Source organism: Portunus trituberculatus, chromosome 39, assembly GCF_017591435.1.
Source record: "Portunus trituberculatus isolate SZX2019 chromosome 39, ASM1759143v1, whole genome shotgun sequence".
Classification (NCBI taxonomy): domain Eukaryota; kingdom Metazoa; phylum Arthropoda; class Malacostraca; order Decapoda; family Portunidae; genus Portunus; species Portunus trituberculatus.
In genome coordinates this window covers 11668432-11689186 of record NC_059293.1, presented here as the reverse complement: position 1 = coordinate 11689186, position 20755 = coordinate 11668432, and the positions used below count along the sequence as shown (strand labels likewise).

The window sequence follows — 20755 nt, the reverse complement described above, 5'->3', positions numbered from 1 at the left end:
TCTCTCTCTCTCTCTCTCTCTCTCTCTCTCTCTCTCTCTCTCTCTCTCTCTCTCTCTCTCTCTCTCTCTCTCTCTTTTTATTTGTTCATTTTTCATTTAATCCATTTCCGGTCACATGTCACTCAACACCCTCGAAAATTAAAAACAAGATATGTATATGAAAAAACGCCACGTGCATTCCTTTGACATACGGACCTTAAGAAATGTATCTGATAAAAAGTAGAAAAAATATCCATCAAAGGGACAGACGGCAGACTCAACATTAATATTCCAATTTTTTGTGTCGTCAGCGAATTACAAACTTAAATCATTGAGACGTCGGGATTTTTGTCTGATAGGATTAAATTTCCGGTGCCACGTGTCAGAGAGAGAGAGAGAGAGAGAGAGATCTTTTGACATTATCCATTCATGTCTTCCAGGTAAGCATAAGTAACTATAACAAGAACTCTCTCTCTCTCTCTCTCTCTCTCTCTCTCTCTCTCTCTCTCTCTCTCTCTCTCATATTCTTCACGCAACGTTTATTTATTCATTTCTTTATTTAATTCACATCACACGCTGACTTGTCTCCCGTGGCAAAGTAAAAAGTCTGTCAATTAAGTGGTAAGCCTCAGTGTGTATGGCCATTACCATTGCTTAGTAGTGCTCTCTCTCTCTCTCTCTCTCTCTCTCTCTCTCTCTCTCTCTCTCTCTCTCTCTCTCTCTCTCTCTCTCTCTCTCTCTCCTCCTCCTCCTCCTCTTTTATTCTCAGTGTTCTATTGCTTTTGCTTGTGCTTTTTTTTCTTTTCTTTTTTATCTCTTGGTGGTGGTGGTGGTGGTGGTGGTGGTGATGGTGTTCCATATTTAGCAGCGTCCACGATAATGGTGGTGATGCTTCTTTTCCTCATCATCATCATCTTCTTCTTCTTCTTCTTTTTTTTCTTCTTCTTTTCTTTTCTTCTTTTTCTTCTTTTGTTGTTTTTGTTGTTGTTCGTCCTCCTCCTCCTCCTCCTCCTCCTCTTTAACGTCTTTACTACATATGAGAGAGAGAGAGAGAGAGAGAGAGAGAGACAGACAGACAGACAGACAGACAGACAGAGAGCGACAGAGACACAACTTAGCATTGCCTTACCAGCCCTAGCCAATGATATCCCTGAACAAAGCATCCGTGCATTGGAAGCGAGGCAAGCGTATTCCCATTACAGTATTACACTATTGGCACTGAGTACGTGATAGAGAGAGGAGGCGAGACTGGAGGGACGGTGCGAGGGTGGAGTAAACAATGGAGAAGCTTATGTGCGATGATGATAGTTATAATGGTTGTCTGATTGTTGAAGAGGAGGAGGAGGAGGAGAGGTACTGGTAGGTTGGATGCGCGATAGGAACTGCTTCTCTCTCGGCTCCTCTCGCCTCACCACTGCTGCTCCTCTCTCCGCTCTCACTCACCTCGCGGCTGCCTCGCTCACCGCACACGCCACGCTTCCCCTCGCTGCCGCCACTTCCCATTGCCCTCGCGTACTGTTACCTTGCGTCCCTGATTGTGAGAAAGGACAGTGAGGCGGTTCAGACTATCACTTCAAGCACTTTGGCGTTAGTTTTGTGTGCTTCAGTGCACGTGCGAAAGTTTTATACTGAGAGATTAGTGTGACGTGGAGTGGCTGCCTTTGTAGTGCTGTTGTGACACCTCGTAGAAAAGAAACTTCCCTCCCTTAATGGCTTGAAGACGAGCAGCAGCAGGAGGAGGAGGGTGAGGAGGCATCAGTGTGAGTGGAGTCTAGTCGAAATCTGACAGAAGGAGACGTATGCATTAAGGTAGAAGAAGACATTTCATTATTTCCGGTCACTGCCTGCACCCCAGCGCCAGTGTTTTCCGTTGCTGCCCAGTCGTCATGCTCGTTGCTACCTACACCTTTGCACGCACGTGAGCCCCCACACCCAACACACCACCAAGACCACCTGTGACTCCCTTCCTGTTAGCTCCAACCACTGAAAAAGAAAATGGAAGACGGGGAAGCGTGGGTCGTATCTAACTTCAGCATGTACGCGTCGCCTGCTGATGGTACAAATGAGACTTTACCGAGCGTGGTGCAGGATACCCAGGCGCCCGTGGTCAATGTCACGGAGTACCTGCCTTACCACCTGCGCCCCGAGACGTACCTGGTGCCTCTGGTTTTCGCGGGTATCTTCGTCACGGGCGTGGTGGGCAACGGCGCTCTCATATTTATGTTCCTCAAGCATCCCACGCTAAGGTGAGTATCGATATCCTTTGTCGTGGTTTGATTGTTCGTCTTTTAAGTGTCTTTTTTTTTTTTTCTTTCTTTCTCTTGTCTTTTTTTTCTTTTCCGTGTCCTCTTTTTGTACTTATTTTCTTTTTTCCTATTTTGTCCTTTTTCTTTATTTCTCTTCTTTTTCCTGTTCTTTTTCCTTTTCGTGTCCTCTTTCTCTAATTCTTTTCTTTATTGTTCTTTTTTTCGCGTTCTCTTTATCTATTTCTGTTCTTTTTCGTCCTTTTATCCTTCTCTTTATGTCCCTTTTCTCTGTTTCTCTCCTTTTTTTTTGTCCTATCCTTATTTCTGTGTCCTCTTTCTTCTTTTCTCTTCTATTTGTCCTTTCATCTTTTTCTTCGTGTCCTCTTTCACTACTTCTTTATTGTTATTTTTCGTGCCCTCTCTCTATTTCTTTCCTTTTTTTTTGTCCTTTTATCCTTGTTTCTGTGTCTCTTTTTCTCTTTTTCTTCTCTTTTATCCTTTCATCTTTTTTTCGTCTCTTCTATTTTCTCCTTTTTTTGTTCTTTTCTCCTTTTTTTCGTGTCCTCTTTCTCTATTTCTCTTCTTTTTCTGTCCTTTTATTATTCTTTTTTGTGTTCACTTTCGCCATTTCTCGTCTTTTTTTTTTCATTTTCCTTATGCTTCTCTCAATTTCCCTACTCCTTATCTATTTTGTTTTTCTTCCTGTTCCTCCTCTTCTACCTCTTAGTTGTCTTCTTCCTTCTCTTCTATATCCTCCTCCTCCTCCTCCTCCTCCTCCTCCTCCTCGTTGTCATATTCCTCCTCATCTCCCTCATCTTTCTGCAATTCTTTGACTTAGTCCTCCTTTTCTCCTACTCCTTTTCCTCTCGAGTCAGTGATTTTTCCCGCTACCTAACAGACCCTTCCTCTTTCTTCTCCTCCTCTTCCTCCTCCTCCTCCTCTCCCTCCTCTTTCTCTTCTTATTATCGTTATTCCTCCTCCTCTTCTTCTCTTACTCCTCTTGAGTCAGTGATTTTTCCCACAACTTAGTGCTCCTCCTCCTCCTCCTCCTCCTCCTCCTCCTCCTCCTACGCTCTTCCAGCACATGTTGTCAGTAATAGCACAGTACAATAGAAACTTTTAGACAAAGATTGAACATTCATCTCACATCAACGCCTCAAATAACGTACTTTGAGTCTCCATAAAAATTTTTCTTTTAGTTACTGTAATAGATAGCAGGATTTCACTTTCAGCCTTTCCTATCACATCTTTGACTTTTCTCTCTGTCTGTGCTCTCTCTTTCCTCCCTTGAACCCTAGTGTCCTTCAGCCTCTATGTCGTAGAATCTGTAGTGGTAGAATAGGCACACAGACAGCCTCGTTATGCCCAGATGGGTTGTTGCTGTCTGTTCATTCCTTTGTATTCCTTCTCCTCCTCCTCCTCCTCCTCCTCCATTTATACCATATGTGTGCACCGTTGATCCCTTTCTTATGTTTATTTTGTGTCATCTGTTATATATAAGATGCGTGTGAGTATTACTATTTCTGTGGTGATCCTGCGATGTAAAATTCTTGAGATATGGATGAAAGAGTGTGTTGAGTGTTGAGTGGGGTTAAGGTAGCGTTATGTTTAAGGTTGAAGAGATGCTGCCATTACCCCTGTTGTCTGGTTTGAGGTTATGTCGTATCTTGGTGAGTGGCGAGATCCTTGTGAAGCGAAAGATCGAGTGAGTGGGTGGAAGAAATGGAAGGAAAAGAGGAAGAAAATAGAAAAAAAAGGGAATAGCATAAAAATAGAAAGATGAGGAAATGGGTGAATAGATAGATAGATAGATAGACAGATAGATAGATAGATAGGTAGGTAGATAGGCAGGTATAAAGTTAACGAGAGGATTTTTCTATTTCAAACTCACGCCTTCGATGATCCATACACCAATTCACAAACTAGAAACGAAAAAGGAGAGAAAAAAGATAAAAAAAGAAGAAACCACACCAATACTTTCCTGCCGTGAAATATTGACGCATCTCAAAACACACACACACACACACACACACACACACACACACACACACACACACACACACGTACCTATCATCACGCCCTACCTACACATCTCGTATCCACCTCCTTTAAAATCTTCGGTGTGTGTGTGTGTGTGTGTGTGTGTGTGTGTGTGTGTGTGTGTGTGTGTCCTTGCTGGTCTCCGGGGCCTTAGTGTTCCTTGAAGTCTTCGTATCTCCATCGCTTCATGATGCCAATATTTACGAGCTAACCGATGTCATTTTGTTTGATGGGCTATATGAGAGAGAGAGAGAGAGAGAGAGAGAGAGAGAGAGAGAGAGAGAGAGAGAGAGAGAGATTACACATAGGCACAAAAACAGGAATGGAAGAGTTTAGGTTTAGGTCCCATATACTACAAACACTAGGTAAACAACACACACACACACACACACACACACACACACACACACACACACACACACACAGGACAAATATACACACGGGAACAAGACCACCTTCTGTATACCGCAATCAGGTAAACACACACACACACACACACACACACACACACACACACACACACACACACACACACACACACACACACACACACACGGACAGGTCACCCTCCGTCAGACATGTTGAATTTACGTGTCTTGGGTGAAGCGAAGGGTGAAAAGCGCGGACAGATGAATGTGTGTGTCTTCCTTTATTCTCTCCCTCTAAAACCAGGTTAAGTATGGTTAGGAGCAAACCTTAAGTGACTTCCTGCTTTCTTTCTCTCTCTCTCTCTCTCTCTCTCTCTCTCTCTCTCTCTCTCTCTCTCTCTCTCTCTCTCTCTCTCTCTCTCTCTCTCTCTCTCTCTCTGTTTTAATCCTGTTGGTGGTGTTTGGTTACTCCTTCATCACAAACAGCTTTCACCGCAATATGCAACAATTCACAGCACTAAAACCAAATGCATGGAATCTTTATGAGCATCTACAAGGAACAAATGGATAAGAAATAATGGGTTTTGTAATTTGTAGCCAGTGGAGTGGTTTGATGTAGCTGTGCGGGTTAGGAAAGATGTGTCATGTGGATATGTTGGTAAAGGTAAGATTTGTTGGCCTGGAGTGAAAAATTAATGCTTTTCTTTTTTTTATAGTCAAGATGTGTCATGTGGATATGTTCGTAAAGGTAAGATTTCTTGGATTGGAGTGAAAGATTATTGTTTTCTTCTTTGTTTTACTTTTTTTTCCATTTTTTCTTTTTCTTTTTCTTTTTTTTTTTTTTTTTTTTTTTTTTTTTTTGCCTCTCTCACTTCCACTGCCACCGTTTTCTCAGTATCAATCCAATCTCTTCCTTGACCGTTCCTTTTTTTCTTTTTTCTTTTTATCATTCTATTCGTGTGATGTATACATATTTGTACAGAAAATATTGGTATTTTGACGAGCGTTTCTGAATTCTGGGACTGATATCTCAAGGTGCCTTTATATTTTTGTTCGTCTTTTCCTGGTGCCCTTCATATATTAAAGAAAAAAATACAGTAAAAGAGGAGCCACAAGCAATTCTGATCCATTTTTTTTCCGTCATACAATAATTTTCAAACGTTACATTGGCTAGACGGGGAATCTTTTGATCTATTAATAAATCCTTTGATCTATTAATACTTTATTCTTTTGACTTTCTCTGACTCAATGGCTTCCACTGGCACGGTTTCCTCTCAGTCTCAATCAGTGACATTCAATACATCTTTCTGTGATCGCAAACCACTCTTTTATTACCGTTCAACTCTCTGAATATCGTACTGGCTAGACGCTGGATGATCTTTTCCTCTATAACTTTTTTTCATCCCTCACTCACTTCCACTTCATTTCCACTGCCGCTACTTTTTTCTCTCAACCTTAATTCTTTCAGTGTTGGCTTGTCGTGTTCTGTATCCCAAGCCACTCTCATTTATTTTCCTCTGAGAGCCAGTTTTCATTATACTCGTACTGTCTAGACGTTGGACATGTTAATCTTTTAATATTTCTCTTTTGTTGTGGTTGCAAATTTTTCTTTCTTTCTCTGACTGGTTTCCTCATTTTTAATTTTTTGACTGCCTTCCTAAATAGTGTCATTTGTTCTATATCGCAATTAAGTTTTTTTTTCTTATTTCTTGTAGGATGTGTCACGTGCGTTGTCAGTTGAGTTTGAGTTGAGATTGATAGGGACTCGTAGAAGGAAACAGTGGCGGGTATTAAGGTTGCCCGTCTTACCTCACCGTCCTGCTCCATAAAATTCCCGACAACCATTTACAACTTTGCCTCTCATTTTCTTTCGTCGTGACTTTAACCCTCACGCTTCTATACAAACTTTCCATTAACCTTCCACAACTTTTCAAACACTACTACAATTTTTCAGATCGTATTTTCTTTACTCTAAGCTTCAAGTAGTTTGTGGACTATAGAAAAAAATAACACCTGTAGTTTTGACACATTCTCTTTACTGCAGGCTCTTCAATAATTTTGCAGCGTTTGAAATGTGATGTATGATATTTCTGATATTTACTTTCCTTTTTCTACAGTCTCTTTAACCCCTTCAGTACTAGAACGCATTTTTATCATGAATTTTTTATGCTATTTGACGATTTTATTTACATTAGGGACGCTCTATGGAGGTCAGAAGATCAATGGCCAGAGTCTTCACTATTTTAATCCCCCACATGAGTTTCTGAAGCTGTATAAAATCACCAAATAGTAAGCAGAATGAATATTAAAATGCGTCATGGTACTGAAGAGGTTAATGGTTTTGTAGACTTAAATCATAAACCTACTCTTCCTTCCTTCTGTGTTCATGCAAGCCAGTTGTTACAGTGTTTGTGGAGTAAACAAAGGACAACCATAGCAATGAACAGGTTGGCAGCACACACCAACCCGGGTCAATAGTGTGCTCACCTTTCCACTGGTGTGTTTTACCCGCAAGGAAAGTGAAAAAGTGAAACCCGTCAGACTAATGCAAAGGACCAGACTCACTCCCCAGGGACGCTGCTAATTCCATCCTGCTGCTGTGACGGTCAAAGGTTATACTGACCACACACAAACACAACGCAGGACCTTACCTTACCTTACCTTACCTTACCTTACATTACCTTACCTACCTTACCTATTATTGTCTTACTTTTTTAACCTAATCTTACCTTACTGTAATTCATGTTACCTAATCTTACCTATCCTTATCTTACCTTATCTTACCTATCCTTATCTTACCTTATCTTACCTAACCTTGCCTACCCAACTTAAATCTATCCTACGTTAATGTAAATTGCACTTAACCTAACCTAACTTTACCTTATACAAGCAACCATAACCGTAATTTTACCTGATCAAGTATTATATAATCTACTCTTGCTTTTATCTTGGTAAGCCCAAACTCAAGTCATGCCATTAATCCTTGTCAAACATACGCTAACCAAATACAGTGAAGCCTTACCTTGAATAATCTTACATTACTTAACACAATCTAATATTACGTAACTTACTCATACCTCACCTTGCTTTACCTTACTTTACTAACCTTATCTAGTGAAGCTTTACCTAGAATAATCTTATATAAACTAACCTCACGTGATTTACTCTTATCTTACTTTACTTTACTTTATTTTGCTCAACCTAATCTAACCCACTCCTTTCACATCTAAACCTAACCTAACATTACATCACACTACATCACAGGACCTATAACGACAGACGAAGAGGAACAAATAGGTCACCACCATTAGGAAAATGAACTCCTTGCCTTTTTAATCTTGAGATATATATAGAAACGGTATCAAACGTTGTGGGAAGGCTGAACTATACGCGTAGATACAAACGAGACTCATACAGGGAAGGGACTAGTTCTTAATGTGATGGGCAAGATCTTTCATTCCTTTGACTTCTATGTTGCGTATCCTCTATTAATAACAAGTTCCTATAGGTAATTCTAAACACTATACAGACCAGACTCTACAACGTTCTTTTAATCCCTGTTTTCATTCGTACACGTGCGTGGAGATTTTGTATTACGGCTTTAGTGTTGTGGCTTGTTCGATATCGCTATGATTTTTTAAGCCATCCACTTCATGAAATTGTTGAGATACCTAATGAAATGAAAATGTTCTGTATATTTCGTATCTTCGTAAAGCTTGAGGACACACACACACACACACACACACACACACACACACACACACACACACACACACACACACACACACATTCACCAATCATGCAATCATCTAATGAATAAACATGACATTTAAACATTTCATTTCAAGATTATTTGACATTTACAACATGCATGTAGGTCTTGTTTCATTTGAATAGAGTGGAAGTCACAAAAAAAGCTGGTCAAACAAGTAACGCCAGCTATTTTACTTTATAAATGGGAGATGCGTTGAAAAATACATAAATATAAGCACGAAACTCCGGCATGAAATCGGTAATCTATTTTATTTTTACATATGACACTACATTTTCAGGATAGATATTGAGAAAAGGCATTAAAACCCTACACAATACTGCATTTCCTCCACTTCATTGGCCTATATGCGTGTGTGTGTGTGTGTGTATGTGTGCCTGGCTACATACAGACCCGCGTCACAACTAAAAGCCTAACCTCCTCTAGCCCGTCTCCTGCCTTCCCGTCGATCAAAAACGATTTAAAAAGCTATATAATTACTGTCCTTCATTCCATTCCTCATTCCTTCCTTCTGTTGTTACTACCACTCTCCCTCCATACTCCGATTCGTCCTTCTTTTATCCTTTTCCTCCTCCATTCTCATTTTCTTCTCTTCTTACTACTATTACCACTACGATAACAATCCACTCCTCTTTCCCCTTCATTCCTCCTTTCTTCTTACTCCTCCCCTATTCCTCACTTTTGCCTACTCTTACTACTACAATCTACGCGTCCAAGTCTGTGAAAATCTTGAAATTGCCGGAACACTCTGTAAATTGACGAAAATGTCGGCGAAGTGACGCTGGGAGGCGGGAGAGAAGTATCGTCTGTCCTGGTGGCGGTGGTGGTGGCGGTCGCTCTGAATGAGTTTGCACCTTATTTACCTAAGCCCTATTTGAGGCATGTTGGGGGTTCTCTATCTATATAGTTGGCTAATTCAGGTTTTACTTTACGTCTGAGAGTAGAAACATCCGACAGTCTCGCTATATTGATGTACAGACAGGCAGGTAGAGAGGGAGGGAGGGAGGGGAGTCCATCTCGACACGTAGTCGTATATATACGTAACCTAACTTCATTTTGAAAACCACTGAAAGAAAGAAGAAGCCCAGACTGAAGTGCACTATATTTTCTGACTTGTCATATATTTTAACCAATGAATAGAATATAAAAAGTTTACCGAACACAGTAACAACAACGCCATGTCCGAGGAACACTGTTTAAATTTTACGAACGGGGCCACAAATCCATTATAATGTCCAGGAGGAAAGCGCAGCCAGACTAGATTCTATTACGTTTTCTGAGTACAAAAGGATTTACTTTACAAAGAAAGAAAGAAAACACGAATATGTCGTCCTGTAAAGAAACTAGATCTTTTTTTTTTTAGCCACTTACGTACATTGAAATTGAAAACACGCATTGTTAGACTAGATCTTATTGGATATTGTTGCTGGATACATACTTCTCATATTTTTTAAGTCTTGAAATGAATGCCAAAACAATCCTAGGCGTTCGGATTAAAAATCATTAAAATGTAGATATAATGACGAAACGGTTATTTCTTCTAAAAACAAAACACAGCTAGTCCGGATTTTTTTATAGATTATAACTTGTTATAGGTTTCTGTTGATATATTGAATGCCAAAGCAATGCCAAGTCCAGTAATAAATAAAAAGCAAATGCTGATGTTAGGCCGAAGTATTTTTTTTACGTCGTCTGCTGGATACCTTTCCCGCCTCTTCTCTCCCTCTCAGACTTCTTTTTTTCTCTTCTTCATCCTACTCCTCTTCCTCCTACACCCATGGTCTACAAAACACCCTTCAACGCCTAAGAATCCTAGAAAACTTATCTAAATAATTAGTAGGGGAGACTTGGGATTGTCATGTTGTTAGCTGGAGACCGTGGCCTGACCACGTAGTTCGGCGGAGCTGCCTGGCTTAGCACAAAGGATTCGCTGGTGGTGGTGGTGGTGGTGGTGTTGTGTGTATGTCTGTCTGTGTGTGTGTGTGTGTGTGTGTGTGTGTGTGTAACCTTTGAGCGGCCTGTTACCTACTGTATATTTACGTACACTGCGCTGAGGAGGTTGAAGAGTGGTAAGGGGCTGCCAGGGGGTGTACATGCACTCTTACTAATGCATGGTGTGTTGATCCTGGCCGCCACATCCAGAGAAATTTGTCTGTGTATTGTCAGGAATATGGATTGGTGCTGAACGAGAAGAAAACATTGCCTAGTGATCTGTGGAGAGGCAGAGAACACTGTGCCGCTCACAACACACTCTACTGCATTGTTGTATGGCAGTAACTCTGCTCCTGTGGCTGTGGCGCTGAATCGAACCATCTAACTAGTCTTTACTAAGCAAGTTTAATATATTTCGCGTCGCTAACAAAAACATACGCAAAACATACAAGCGCACGGGAATCCACGGAGCACGGGAACTAACTAACTAACACCTCACCAAGAAGCTAGTTGTAGAATGCAAGAGAACGTCACGGAAGGATGATTGAGTGGGCAAGGTACCAATCATGACGGCACCTATTCTCGCTATCACTGCCTCCAAATTTCAGCTATTCTTATCCTAGATTTACTCTTTATTCCTTATTTATCAACACATGACGCCAAAGCATTACACAGATAAGCAAAGTAGAAGATTCAGGGAAAAAATGAAATGTAATAATTCTCTCTCTCTCTCTCTCTCTCTCTCTCTCTCTCTCTCTCTCTCTCTCTCTCTCTCTCTCTCTCTCTCTCACACACACACACACACACACACACACACACAAATGGAGTATCGGTTTTATCTTTCCAGTAGAAGATTTTAGTGTGTAAATTCTGGCCTGCAAAAGGAACCTCAGTCATTGGGTCACAATATTTCCACACAGTCACAATTCGCTCCATAAAATTGTTTCAGTCTTCATTTTGTTTATGGATTACAGACGATAAATTGGCCAAACCCTCAACCAGCTTAAGCCGATGTACTAGCTTTGCAGTGGCTTACCCTTCAGTCATCTTAAGCCAGTGAGATATTGGCCTAACCCTCAGCCACCTTAAGCCAGCCTGCCTGCTAGTGGCTTAACCCTCTCCCACAGTCAGGACCATCACGTGCCAGCAGTGACCCGCAGAGATGACAGAGATGGATGGAGAAGTTTGCGGGAAGCCTTTGTCCTGAAATCATTGACTGGTGGTGGTAGTGGTGGTGGTGGTGGTGGTGGTGGTGATGGTCTGGTGGTGGTAGTGGTAGTGATGATGGTGGTAGTGGTGGTGGGAAGTGAAAAATCAGCTCGTGGTTTGATTTTTCTATCTCTTTTTGTGGTTTTAGTGGTGGGGAGGTAGTGATGGTGGTGGTAGTGGTGGTAGTGATGGTTGTAGTGGTAGTGGTGGAGGTGGTGGTGGAAAATGAAAAATCACCCCATCGTTTCATTTTTCTGTATATCTTTTGGGGTTTTATACGTGAAGAAAAAAAGAATCAGTTATTGGGGGATTAATAGTGAGAGACCTCATTTTATAGACACCTTAGGAATTTATTCAGGCTTGCTATGAAACTTTCTTTGATGTTAAATTATCTTGTTTTTTCCTTGTCTGAGTTCACGCATACCATTCCCATCACACTCTGACAATGCATTCCTGTGATTTGTTGCTGTGTATGGGAGACTGTATTCCTGCTTTACCTTGTGTGTGTGTGTGTGTGTGTGTGTGTGTGTGTGTGTGTGTGTGTGTGTGTGTGTGTGTTCAATTTGGAGTAATGGATTTTAGTTTAGTTTAGGTGCTTTTGACGTTATTTTGTTTATGTACTATTTGAATTTCAATTAATGGATGACTGCCTGTATTCTTTTTTATTCTTTTGTTTTAGCGAGTTTTCATCAGCTTATTATTTATTTATTTATTTTTTTTACAGAGTTAGTTGCAGGATTCTATGTAAATATGACAACTGTGGGCATTAAATTATCTACTGTTTGTGTGTGTGTGTGTGTGTGTGTGTGTGTGTGTGTGTGTGTGTGTGTGTGTGTGTGTGTGTTAGGTGAGAGTAGGAGACGCGGCTCCCCTGAAATTCAATACTGCAGTCTGAAATCCGTGTGCCATCATTCTCTCTAAAGACATGTATCCTCTCTCTCTCTCTCTCTCTCTCTCTCTCTCTCTCTCTCTCTCTCTCTCTCTCTCGTCTAGCCTCCTCCAGATTCTTCCAGGTTTCCCCATTCCCTGCAGGTCGCCAGCCGTTCACTTCACCATCAATTAACGAAGTGTGTAGGGCAAGGTGAAGTGGAAGGAGAAGAAAGCAAGGTTTTTAGAGATATTTTTTAGGTCTTAACTTGCTTCCCTCTGACTATTTGTTCTCTCTCTCTCTCTCTCTCTCTCTCTCTCTCTCTCTCTCTCTCTCTCTCTCTCTCTCTCTCTCTCTCTCTCTGTTTGTGTTTGTTTAGTTCTGTGTTTGGTTTCTGTTTTTTTTTTCTTTTTCTTTTTTTTTGCTTTTGTTTTTCTTTTTGATTTAGCGGTATGTGTTCGTTTGCTGTCTGTTTTGTTTTGTTGTTTTGTTTTCCTGTCTGTTTATTTTAATTTCATGTCTGTTTTCTGTCTTTTTCTGTCTATTTCATCATCTTTTTATTCATAATTCCTAGTATATTTTCCCCAACCCTCCTCTCTCTCTCTCTCTCTCTCTCTCTCTCTCTCTCTCTCTCTCTCTCTCTCTCTCTCTCTCTCTCTCTCTCTCTCTCTCTCTCTCTCTCTCTCTCTCTCAGCCTCCTCACCTCCCATTCCTTCACTAATTAAATTCTATCCAGCACTATCATTCCAATAGTTAAGAGCAAAACACGAGGACTCCAGACTTAGGAGGAGAGGCACGAGTGTTAAGGCGACCACAGCCATCAAGAGGGAGGGGCTGGATGGGGGATATGCTAAGCCACTGATGCTGCACCTTGAATATTTGATAGCTTATAGTAGAAGGGCCATTTTCCTCCCTGTCTGCCGTGTCTACCTCGCCTCGCTGTCTCGTTGTTTCTCTGTCTCGCTGTCTCCTTTGGGTCGTTCCGGGTAGCGAGCGGTATGAATGTTTAAGTTGTAGGTGTGTAATTCAGTTTTGTGTTGTTTGTGTGTGTGTGTGTGTGTGTGTGTGTGTGTGTGTGTGTGTGTGTGTGTGTGTGTGTCCTGAAGCCGCTAACCAGTTTAATACCACAGTTAATCTTCAAACGTTTCAAATTCATTTAATGTTATTCAGAATGGAGCGAATGATGGAGTGAATATGATGAATGAGTAACTAGAGATATAAAAGTGGCGGTGAGAGGTGTTGAATTAATGACTCCACTAGTTCATTGCTTCATTTAATTTTCAGACGTCATAAAATCATGTATTCAGAAGCGAGGGAAAGAAATAACACGTGTACTGAATAAGAAGCCAGACATTATTTACAACCTCGCCATTACAAACAATATCACCATAATAAAATCCACGTCTAGTGAAAGGACTGAATTGAAACTGAAATTACACTATACCGATGTCGTGGAACTGAAAGAATGAATTAGAAAAGTGTTCCGGTTGGTTTGAGTCATTTGATTATTGAGAGATTTTGATCCTTCTCTCTTCACAGTCCAACTCAAAGGAAGGGAAAAATGAAATAAAAGAGAAAACAAGGAGAAATTTACACAGGTTTTCTTACGTTTGTGCATTTGTATATTTAGATGTATGTTGATTAGTTTAGCTTTTGTAGTTTGATTCCTATGGTTAAAGAACCTCATGAAATAGTCCAACTTAAAAGAAGGGAAAATTGCAAATAAAAGAGAAAACAAGGAGAAATATACACAAGACTTCCTACGTTTGCGCATTTGTATATTTAGATGTATGCTTTAGTAGTTGATTAATTTGATTATAGAGATATTCTGATGCTTCTCTCTTGAAATAGTCCAGCTTGAAAGAAAAGATAAACAAGCAGATATTTACACATATATCCTTACGTTTGTGCATCTGTATATTTAAATGTATGCTGATTAGTTTAGTTATTGTAAGCATGAACTATCTTTGGTTTGTGTGTTAGTTCCGTCGGTGGTCTCTCTTGAAATAATGGAAGTGAAAGAGAAAATAATAGGAGAGACTTTATCTTTTCATGAGTATTCGTATATTTAGATGTACATTTCACGATAACTTCACCGTCTCTGGACATAATTCACCTTTTGTCTTTCCAGGTACCACTTTGTTCAACTGGTAGTTTTTTTTTTTCATGAGTTTTTGTATATTTAGATGTACATTTCACGATTACTTTACCGTCTCTGGACATGATTCACCTTTTGTCTTTTGTCTTTCCAGATACCATTTTGTTCGACTGTTAATTTCTTTTAATAGTCCTTCTTGAGTAGTAGAAGTTATAGGAAGCAAAAAAAAAGGGAGAAACAACCATTTCTGAGTATTTGAATAGTGTGATGTGCTTACGCTGATTACTTTATCGTTTGTAGGCTTAGTTTACCTTTCGTACTTCCAAATATCACTTTTTTTGGTGTGAAAGAGCAGTAAGTCAGTCTGTGCACCGCCTTCACTGTGCTTTACTTCATCCTTCACTCACCACTTGACTCAGCAGCCGCCGTTCACTCATCAGTCGCCTTCCTACAGAGGGAAGGAAGGCTCTCACCTCCAACTCACGCCATGGAGGTTAATGGAATCGTAAATATCAACTGACTTAATTGACTCATTACTTCAGCGGGAAGTGCAGTAAGGGACAGAGAGAGAGAGAGAGAGAGAGAGAGAGAGAGAGAGACAGAAAGAGACAGACAGACAGACAGACAGACAGATAGAGAGAGAGAGACAGTGACAGAGAGAAAGAGAGAGAACAATCACCACGTCGTTACCGAAATGACATTGCAGTGAAGCGTGAAAAAATCTTGGGCGCCAGGATGGTGAGATGTGGTGCGTCACGAGCGGCGGTGACGGCCATGCGGCGCCCGTCCCCCATCAGCTTCATGAGGGGCATTGCGCACGACTTACGAGGCCACGTACTTCGCGCGTGACAGAAAAGAGACCATTTTTCTCTCCCCTGTATAAACTAAAGGGTAGAGAGAGAGAGAGAGAGAGAGAGAGAGAGAGAGGTACACTGTAAAGGCTGAGGGAAAAAGGACAAGAGACGTGACTGGAAACAAAACGAAAAATAAAACTGTACAAAATGGAAAGAAAAGGCGCAAATTCGAGTGTTTTTCTGTCTTGTTCTGATGTCTAAGAGTTGGAAAAGAGCAAGTATAACGAAAAAGACACTGTTCCCATCCTTTGATATTCTTGGAAAGTGAAAATATGACACGAAATTTTCTTGAACATGTCAGCAATTCTTGGTGGGAATACGAGGAAGGACATGTTAATCCCCCTTAACCAGTAATGTGTATAAAGGAACAGACGTGGTACGAGAAGAAGTATTTATCTATTTTTCAGCACAACCCCTTCTGTACCATGACGGGTCTTCATATTCATTCTGCTTACTATCTGGTGATTTTATACAGCTTTAGAAATTCATGTCGGGGAATTAAAATAGTTAAGACTGTACCCATTAATTTTTTAACATCCATAGATCCTTCCTAATATCTACAATCATACACAAATCTCAAAGTAAAAATGTGTCCCAATATTGAAGAGCTTAAGTGTAGAAAGGGGCGGAAGTGATACAAGAGAGGTCATGTAGTAGGTATCTTCATCTTTCTCAGTAAATAAGTACAGCGAGGAGTAGGCATGACACTGTACAGGAGTAAGCTTTATATCCCATACTGTGAAGGGTAAAAAATACAGGTGTAACACAAAAGAGGAGACTTCCCATCGCTTCTTTGAACATAAGGATAAAAGGCTCTGACAGAACAGTGGATATACCTTAGCCTTTGTTTGTACGGAGAGGGTGGGGTAGGTGGGGTGGTGAGGGACAGACATGTAGAAAGATTAAAAATAAGAAAAAAAGGAAGAAGGAATATTTTAGATAGAATGTGTAACGAGGCGAGGGAAATGTTGACAAGAAAGACTAGCGAGAAAGAGGAGAAAGATTGGAATAGGATTCAGGGAGTATTCAACATGAAAACGAGAAACGAGAGAGAGAGAGAGAGAGAGAGAGAGAGAGAGAGAGAGAGAGTTAAAAAAAAAAAAGTAAAAGATGCATTTTTGTGAAGCTGCACGAGCCATACAAGGTTGCGAGCAGAAGGCAGGAGTGGTGTGTTGCGAGAGGCTTCCTTGCATGAGGTCACCCTCTCCCCCTGTGTGGTTCACGCGTCGCTAACTTGATCAAGGTCTTTGCTTTACACCCTAAGTCGTGCGCCCAATACATGCACCAGACAGCTCACTTCAAAGGGCCACTTCGAGAAAACTGGTTACGTATTGCTAGGAAGGTAAACAAGTCAGGAAGCTAAGAAGTTTTATTTAGAGTCACGCCATGTTGTCATTGAGAGTTATGGGTTTAGTTTACTATGAACACTTAATTCATGGCGGTGTTTGATATTAATCATCGTATTTGGATCAAGGTAATTATGAAAAAGTAGGAAATTTAATACATCTCAGTTTACTGTGGAATAGTCGAGAGTAATGGGTCAAACTAATGATAACCAATACAGTCTGTCGCAATGATCATCGTGAATAGGTCAATAAATAGTCAATCATGAACAACATTAAATTATGAGTCTAATCCAATTCACATCTATCAAATCTCTGGGAGCTATAAAGGGAGTGACGACTAAGTGTGCCTCTTTTTTCGTTTTATGCTCCCTTGGTCAGTTATCCTCCCCTACATAAGAGAAAAGCGTCACTGCGTAATGATTAACAGATATGGATGAAGTTAATCAACAACATCTAATCCCAGGCAGTATGTTTTACTCATCCTCCGTCAGAGATTTACTCCCACGTACACGCCGAGTCTGGAGAAAATCTTAGCTCAGCGGCTATCTTGTCGAATTACCACGCTGTTAACTCTAAAGAATGACACCATGAAAACTTCCTGCTCTTAACCTTTGAGAGGCGTTATTAAAGCCTGAAAGTTTTAATACAATTTCTTAGATGCCTTTTAAAAGTTAGAGGCAGCTCACCTAGTAAACACTATCCTCCGCTTGTGAGCAATCTTTGTATGGAACTCACCAGTCCGATCAGCTTGGCAAATCATCATGTAACTTTGCAGGGCACGTATTTTTACACCATCGCAGTTGTTTTCAAAGTTCACAAAGATGATTAGCTGAGTTCTCATTGCTGTTTTTCTACAAATAATTCAGAATTCTGAAGGGAATGCCACGTATAGGCATGGTAACTTCTTGTTTCCGCATGTTCTCATCAATCCGTAACTGGAGTCATGGAAGCGCCAATAAAACCCCCTGGTACTTCCTTAACAGTACCTTGAAAGTGGAGATAAGCCACCGAAATGCTTCAGTTTTTCACTGTAAGGCAATATTCCCAGTTACCATTTTTAACTAAGGTCCATAGCTATATTTTTCAGGATTAAAAGCTTTTTCTTTAAGATTACACTTGACTGAAGAATATTGATAGAAAAATATACATTAATCGTCTTTTTTTTAGGGGGAGGGGGAATATGGCCAATTGTTATTATTATTGATTTTGTTTTATAAAAGTTGAGTTAGTTATCTTCTTTCTATGCACCACTTTTAAGAACAGAAAGGGAGGCATCAAACAAAATAGAACTAGAGTGATAGTCCCAACAAAGATGTTTATGAAAAAACGAGCTAAGGCTACGCTTGGAGAGACATACAATAGAAACACTTGCAATTCTGTCCCACGTGGATCCTAACGACAAACAGGGATACAACAAACCACTGAACTAGATAGGAAAGTTGGAGTTTACATATGTATTAATTAAATCACTGTAAACTTTGCCTATAGATGGAAAGAAGCACAACAATAACAGGTACGTTTCTTTTCACACGAATCTTATAACACACAAAAAAAAAGTAAATGAAATAGGTAAATCAAATAACGACTACATTAAACAACTGAACTATAATGAAGACGAGAACCAAGATGTGTAAGTAAGAGCGAACTAAGGCTAAGGATGGAGAGAAATATAATAACACCTACATATTCCAACATAGCACTATCTTGTCCCTTGCCTCCTCGTGCATTACCGGTGTGGACGTGTGGGACCCTCCTGGTGCGAGGCGTGGAGGTGGCAGCGCTCTCTCTCTCTCTCTCTCTCTCTCTCTCTCTCTCTCTGTGTGTGTGTGTGTGTGTGTGTGTGTGTGTGTGTGTGTGTGTGTGTGTGTGTGTGTGTGTAGGATCTCCCGTGCAGAAGAGACGTTTGGTAGGTTCTGAGGTACGAGCCACGCCCACTAGAACGACAAGGGGAGAGTGTCCGTGGCTGGGTGGTGGGCGTGCCGCTGGCTGGCTGGCTGGCTGGCTGGCTGGTTGCTCAGGTGGCTGGCCCGCGCCCACACAAACAAGCCGTCGAAAGTTACTTGATTCCTGGCAGTGATGACAAGAGATAACTTTTCTAACTTCTCGTGGGAATTGTTTCTCATAATACTTTATCTTGTTTTCCTTCGTCATTGTGTTTGTATTGGTCATTATCCCACAGTAATTGTTTGTTTGTCTTGGGTTTCCTTTTTCACATCATTATTTCACAGTTCGAGAGAAAAACCAGACCATTCCATGATATTTTTACTTTTTGTCTCACAAGTACCTTTTTTTTTTTGTTTCTCGATTTTTATTTCATTTTCTTTCATCACTGCATTTTTTTTTCCTGGAATCGAGACCATTATTTCAGAGTACGAGCGAAAACAGGCCAGTGCACAATATTTTCACTTATATGGCGAGGGAATCTGATTAACTGCACGTATCATTAAACAAATCCAGATGAGAGAAGAGAACATAATAGAGAATCTCCTCCTCTTACCTCTATTCCTTTTTCTTGTTTTATTCTCCTCTTTCACCTCTCCTTTCGTGCTCTCTGTAATTTTTCGTACTCTCTCCTTCTTTTCTTTAAATTCCTTCTTTTCTTTTCTTCTTTCATTCTTCACTCCTTCCATGCGTTTCTTATTACTCTCTTTCTTCTCTTCCCTTGCTCTCCTGAAAATTCATCTCTTTTCTTCCTTTCATCTCATTCTTTCTATTCCATTCATCTCTTCTTTCCTTCTTTTACCTCCTCTTATTCTTCAATGTCTCTCTTTTCTTGTTTTCTCTTTTTCCCCTTTTCTTATCCAATTCTCTTTATTCCCCACTTTCTTTTCTTCCCTTTCTCTCCTGATAATTAATCTCTCTTTTCTTCCTTCCATCTCATTCTTTCTATGCCATTCATCTCTTCTTTCCTTCTTTTATCTCTTCTTGTTTCCTCCATGTCTCTCCTTGTTTTCTCTTTTTTCCCCTTTTTCTTAGCCATTTCACTTTTCTCCTCTTCCTTAAAAATAAATCTGAGTTAATTCATTTGTGTACTTAACTCTCTGCTCCTGGTGCGTCATGTGTAGGAGGTGCATTGGACGAGAGCCTTATAGAACCTTAGCGCTCTAGTGAGGAAGGAGAGCGGAGGCGAGGGAAAGGTACTGACGAGGCAGGAAAAGCGGCCAGTGTGAGGAGAGCTGTTGGTGGAAAAGGTCTTAATGGATGGGAGACACTTCAGGGCGCTGCTGGAGTGAGGGCTGTGAGGTGTGAGACGTCAGGGCTGCTATCTTTTATATTTTGTTAGTTTTATCCCTTTTTTTTTTTTTTTTTTGCTATCTTTGTCATATTTTTTCACTTTCCTTTTTATTACTTTTTTCATTATGTTTTTTTTTTTTTTGTATTTGTGAATGCTGTGAGGTGTGAGACGTCAGGGCTGCCATCTTTTATATTTTGTTTCTTAGTTTTCAGTCCCCCCTCCCCCTTTTTTTATTTACCTCTTTCATTTTTTCACTTTTCTTTTTTGTTATTTACTTTTTTTTTCATCATGTTTTTATTTTCTATTTGTTATCTTTTGTCTTTTCTATATTTTTTGGGGGTTTTTTTCTATTTTTTTCATATTTTTCATTCGTTTCGCTTTTTTTCTTTATTTGCTAGATTTTGTTCCTTGATTTTTCTTTCCTTTATCTCCTGTTTTCCAGTTTCTTTTTCCTAGTTCTCTATTTCTTTCTTACTTTCCATTTGACAATCTTTTCGTGGTTATTTCTCATTTCTTGTGTTTTCTCACCTGTTATTAGTTTTCATTCATTTTTTCCTTTTCCTTCTTACTTTTCATTTTTCTTATATTATCTCACCTTATATGATAATGATTTTTTTTCGCTTACATGTATTAGATCTGAATATTCGTAATATCTCTTTTTTTTCCATTTTCAAGTTAGAATTATTTTTTATTTCTTTTATTTAGGGATTTTCAGATATTTTTATCTTCCTTACAAAGACAAAGTTTTTTTTTTTTAACACTATTGCAAAGTGTTCGCCCCCTTTTTACTCCTCTCATGGCTCTTAAC

At 40.1% G+C, this 20755-nt stretch overlaps 1 protein-coding gene across 1 annotated transcript in view; it reads left to right on the top strand.

Annotated features, from left to right (window-relative positions):
* The first annotated feature begins 1405 nt into the window (after window positions 1–1405).
* LOC123515694 (neuropeptide CCHamide-1 receptor-like) overlaps window positions 1406–20755 on the top strand; it is a 91553-nt gene continuing 72203 nt past the window's right edge. The window contains exon 1 of the mRNA XM_045274520.1: window positions 1406–2225. Coding sequence (XP_045130455.1) covers window positions 1975–2225 — 251 coding nt within the window. The 5' untranslated portion in view covers window positions 1406–1974. The remainder of the gene's footprint in view (window positions 2226–20755) is intronic.